We start from the raw sequence: 5,603 nt of genomic DNA, 5'->3' as shown, positions 1-5,603 counted from the left end.
GTAGGGAAGGAAAGGCACCAGTAAGGACCGAAGCAGAATCTCTGTCTGCTCAATGTGTGGTGCATAATAAGTTCTAGGTAAATGTTTAAGTAATAAATGCTGTGGGGACACTTAGCCTTGTAGAGAATAGGAATCACAATAGCCTTTCTCCAGGTACTGATGCCTGAGCTGTGTCACCAGAGGATAAGGACTAGAAGTTACTTTTGTTCTTGTCAGTTATTACTGTCACTTCTCTGTCTCCTCCTTCTACTATTGTTATTATTAACATAACTTTTTATTGGGTGCTTACTGTGTGCCGAGACATTATTCTAAGTGCCTTACTTATATTAATTCATTTAATTCTCACAATAGCCCTGAAGTAAGTACTATTATTTTTTCCTTTTATAGATGAAGAGACATAGACTCTCAGGCAAAGAAAGTAGGGAAGAGTGTTAAATGCAAAAGTAGAGTAGCTTGATATAGGGTGCCAGATTTTGGGGAACTACACTGATTTTGTTGTCGGAGCTTCTAATAACCCATGATGGTTAGAAAATGAATCCAGAGGTGACCACAGGGGCCAGGACTTGCAGGGTTGTGTGTATGACTGTGAGTAGGGCACTTAACTTTAGGGCTTTAGTTTTCCCATCCAAATGTGAAGAAATTAAGCAAAAGATTTCTAATATTCAAAAATTGCATGAATATACTTTATATTATATTGGTTTAAATAATTGTCTCATCTCCCATGTAGAAGTACATATTCATGGTTTGATATTAACAACATCAACATGGACCTTGGAGCCAGACAAGCTAGAGTTTGAATTTTACCTCAATCCTTCTAATTGTCTGACTGGGCAATTATTTACTGTCAGTTGTCAAATGGGTTTATACCACCTGCCTGTAGAGGGAGTAGTGTGATACATAAAGAATGTCAACACAGTTCTCTTCCTTTTTCTGTCTGTTATTACTTTATATATGTAATTTGCCTTGTTAAGTTTATAAGAAATTGTTTCTTTGTTATAACAGCATTTACATGTAGAATTAAAATACATGTTTACAGTGTTTGTCTTCCTCACCAGAGCATGTCTTATTTTAATCTCTATCCTAGTCTATGGCCCAATAGGTACCATGTGATTGTTGAATGAATGAGTTTGTAGATTTTAAATATTTAACCAAGAATGTAAAATTTTTTGTTTGTATGGTTCCTCATGAGCCTATTTATAAAATTAATTCTTTGTTTTCCAGTTGATGAAACTTCTGAACAGGAACAAAAACATAAAGAAATAAACAACAGCAGTGCTCAGAACCCCAGTGCAGAAGAAGTGGGTGAAGAACAGGATGAAGACGTTTTACCTTTAACTCTTGAGGAGAAGGAAAACAAAGAATACTTAAAATCTTTATTTGAAATTTTGATTCTTATGGGAAAACAAAACATACCTCTGGATGGACATGAAGCTGACGAAATCCCGGAAGGTCTTTTTACTCCTGATAACTTTCAAGCTCTGCTGGAGTGCCGGATAAATTCTGGTGAAGAGGTTCTGAGAAAGCGCTTTGAAACAACAGCAGTCAACACATTATTCTGTTCAAAGACACAGCAGAAACAGATGCTAGAAATCTGTGAAAGCTGCATTCGGGAAGAAACCCTCAGGGAAGTGAGAGACTCTCACTTCTTTTCCATTATCACTGATGACGTAGTGGACATAGCAGGGGAAGAGCACCTGCCTGTGTTGGTGAGGTTTGTTGATGAATCTCATAACCTGAGAGAGGAATTTGTGGGCTTCCTGCCTTATGAAGCTGATGCCGAAATTTTGGCTATGAAATTTCACACTACAATAACTGAAAAGTGGGGATTAAACATGGAGTATTGTCGTGGCCAGGCTTACATTGTGTCCAGTGGATTTTCTTCCAAAATGAAAGTTGTTGCTTCTAGACTTTTAGAGAAATATCCCCAAGCTGTCTACACACTCTGCTCTTCCTGTGCCTTAAATATGTGGTTGGCAAAATCTGTGCCTGTTATGGGAGTGTCTATTGCATTAGGAACAATTGAAGAAGTTTGTTCTTTTTTCCATCGATCACCACAACTGCTCTTAGAGCTTGACAATGTAATTTCTATACTCTTTCAAAACAATGAAGAAAAGGGTAAAGAACTAAAGGAAATTTGCCATTCTCAGTGGACAGGCAGGCATGACGCTTTTGAAATTTTAGTGGACCTCCTACAAGCACTTGTTTTATGTTTAGATGGTATAAATAGTGACACAAATATTAGGTGGAATAACTGTATAGCTGGCCGAGCATTTATACTCTGTAGTGCAGTAACAGATTTTGATTTCATCGTTACCATTGTTGTTCTTAAAAATGTTCTATCTTTTACAAGAGCCTTTGGGAAAAATCTCCAGGGACAAACCTCTGATGTCTTCTTTGCAGCCAGTAGCTTGACTGCAGTACTGCATTCACTAAATGAAGTGATGGAAAATATTGAAGTTTATCATGAATTTTGGTTTGAGGAAGCCACCAATTTGGCAACCAAACTTGATATTCAGATGAAGCTCCCCGGGAAATTCCGCAGAGCTCAGCAAGGTAACCTGGAATCTCAGCTGACCTCTGAGAGTTACTATAAAGAAGCTCTAAGTGTTCCAACAGTGGAACACATTATTCAGGAACTGAAAGATATATTCTCAGAACAGCACCTCAAAGCTCTTAAATGCTTATCTCTGGTACCTTCTGTCATGGGACAGCTGAAATTCAATACATCAGAGGAGCACCATGCTGACATGTACAGAAGTGACTTACCCAATCCTGACACACTCTCAGCTGAGCTGCATTGTTGGAGAATCAAGTGGAAACACAGAGGGAAAGATATAGAGCTTCCATCTACCATTTATGAAGCCCTCCACCTGCCAGACATCAAGTTTTTTCCTAACGTTTATGCATTGCTGAAGGTCCTGTGTATTCTTCCTGTGATGAAGGTTGAGAATGAACGCTATGAAAATGGGCGAAAGCGTCTCAAAGCATACCTGAGGAACACTTTGACAGACCAAAGGTCAAGTAACTTAGCTTTGCTTAACATAAATTTTGATATAAAACATGATCTGGATTTAATGGTGGACACATATATCAAACTCTATACAAATAAGTCAGAGCTTCCTATAGATAATTCAGAAACCATCCAGAATACCTGAGAGGCTTTGTTGTATTTGATATTTGAAAAATATTTGTAAGAAATTTGAAAACATCTTATAGAAAAGCTGTAAGGTGTATGTAGGTCATTTAATCATTGACTATCTTGACCTTGAGGCCTCCCATCGAGTACATTATCCATTGATAATCTGCCTGTTTAAATGGCCCATGTTTGAATTCTCATGCTTTAGAGACTTAACTGTTCTTCCAGAAGATAGCATTGAAAGTGCCATGTTACACTTCTCTGTGATCTCTGCTAATGGCACTTTGGAATTGTTTTAGTTAAGTCATTTTAGACATAACATTTATTATCACTCTGCATCTAGTTGTCAGGTATTGAGTTATCAGTTCTTTGAAAAAATAAATTTCAAGGAGGTGTGAGAGGAAGGAATAAATTTTATAAAATGTTATAATGAAGCTCACGACTAACCTTTGAATGGTAGGAGTTTTAAGGATACTGTTAAAAATCTGTAATGGACAGTTAAGGGAATTACCAGACAGTGAAAGAAATGTGAGCTTGCCAAACAAGGATTTCATTGTAGATTTTGTTTAGCAATCTTAAAGGAACAAGGTACAGTTAAAGTTTGAATGGAAGAGCCTGTCGTTATTGTTCCACATCTGGTTTTTGCTGTTTACATTCCTTTGTTGAGCCTATATCTTCATAAGCTTTTTAGCAGGTATATGTTGATCACTTCTGTTTCATGGTCAAGACAGGATCAGAGGCCATGGATACTGACAACTGATTTGTCTGTTTTATTCTGTTCTTTTCCATGACTATATCTACTGCCTCGTCTTGAATTGTATGTAAAACCTGGAAAACCTACAAAACTGTGTTTTGTGGTTTATCTAGGAATGATACAGAAAATATTACTGTTATTTTTGGTGAATAAAATCAATTTGTATAGTTTATTTCAACCTAAATAAAATGTGAATTTTGTTTAAAGTTCAGATATGTTATTTTTGATGGGGACAAACTAGATTCTTGTGGTAAAATCTCTTCAAAAATCTTTTCACCATCACAATTGAAGGTAAGTTCTTATTTACTTATTTTTTGGTATATGGTTTACTATTGGGTATATAAAAAGATTTTAATTAAATTATTAAATATAAGCTATCTAACTTTTTTAAATATCAGGTACTATATGGCCCCTGATTTGTGTAATTATTGCTGGCAAAAATGTAAATGAATATAATTACAAAGATGTCACTGAATTATTTGATTGGGATAAGTTAGTGTTACTGAGTTTCAGCGAACAATGGGGTGTATTTGTGGATTGTCAGGTCTTCATGATGGCTGGCAGTGCATTTCCCTGTCGTAGACAGGCCCAGCAGACATATCAAATCAGGACGCATTATCCAAGCAGCTTATAAAAAAGCTATCGAGAGTTTATTTTATATCCAGAGCTCTAACAGGTGCCTCTCTTCTTGGCAGAACTGATCAGGTTCATGACAGCAGGGTGACAATGAAAGCGACAGGTGGCCTTTTAATACCTGCATCTCAGTCACAAGAGTGATGTGACTCTGGCAGATTATTTAACCCGGATATGTTTTCTAAACTGTAAAACCACACTTGTGGTTGTGCTGTGAGATTATTTATTATCAGTTACCTATTACATCTTAACAACATCTCCAAACTTAATGGCTTAAAAAATTAGTTTATCGTTTCTCACAGTTTTGTGTCTTGTTTGAATGATTCTTTTGCAAGTCTCATGTGGGTTCTCTGCATTCAGATGGCAAATTGACTGGAAGCTGAGTGGAACAGCTGGGCCTCTCCATGTGGTCTTTTATCTTGGCCTTATGGTCTCTGAGTGCTGAGAAGGCAAAGGCAATAGCATTAAAGCTGGCCTCAAGAATTGACAGAACATCACTTTCACCATATTCTTTTGGTCAAAGCAAGTCACAAGGCAGGCCAGATTTCAAGGTGTGAGGAAATAGACTCGTCTTGATGGGAGGAGCTGCAAAATATGGCCCGATTTCAATCTACCATAATAATGTATCCAAAACATTTATGCAACAAGCATTGGTTAACCTTTTAAGGTACCCATCATTTGTTTTTATAAACCCTGAATGTTCTCTAAATTTAGGAATTTATTAAAAGCTTAAAAACTTCAATTTGCTAAGAAGTATTTTCACAAACTCTGATATTAGAAGTTAGATTGAGTCGATGATAGTCTCCCCACAGATGAAACAAAGATTGTCATTTTTGCAGAATTAGGTAGAACGAGGTAGATGTAGTGAACTATTCCATAAATATTGGTTGAATGCTTACTGTGTGCCAGGCTGCTTGGTTAAGTGCTGGTATAACATGTGCTTTGTTACAGAGCGTACACCCTAGAGTTGGCCCACAGGATTACAATTGTAGTTATTTTATAAACTGCCCTCCCCCCGACACACATTTTATAGAGTTAAGTGAATCAGATTGAAATGAAAGGAAAAGAAAATAGCATATA

General features: G+C 36.8%; 1 protein-coding gene across 3 annotated transcripts in view; it reads left to right on the top strand.

Annotated features, from left to right (window-relative positions):
- Positions 1-4,068, top strand: part of THAP12 (THAP domain containing 12) — a 21,803-nt gene extending 17,735 nt beyond the window's left edge. For all 3 annotated transcript variants that reach the window (XM_015600603.2, XM_025042693.1, XM_006926635.3), the window contains one exon: positions 1,222-4,068. In XM_015600603.2, the coding sequence (XP_015456089.1) occupies positions 1,222-3,155 (1,934 nt within the window). In that variant the 3' untranslated portion in view covers positions 3,156-4,068. The remainder of the gene's footprint in view (positions 1-1,221) is intronic.
- The last annotated feature ends 1,535 nt before the right edge of the window (positions 4,069-5,603 follow it).

This window comes from Pteropus alecto, unplaced genomic scaffold, assembly GCF_000325575.1.
Source record: "Pteropus alecto unplaced genomic scaffold, ASM32557v1 scaffold7, whole genome shotgun sequence".
NCBI classification, from domain to species: Eukaryota; Metazoa; Chordata; class Mammalia; order Chiroptera; family Pteropodidae; genus Pteropus; species Pteropus alecto.
Note: the sequence above shows the minus strand (reverse complement) of the source record. Positions and strands in the feature narration are given on the sequence as shown.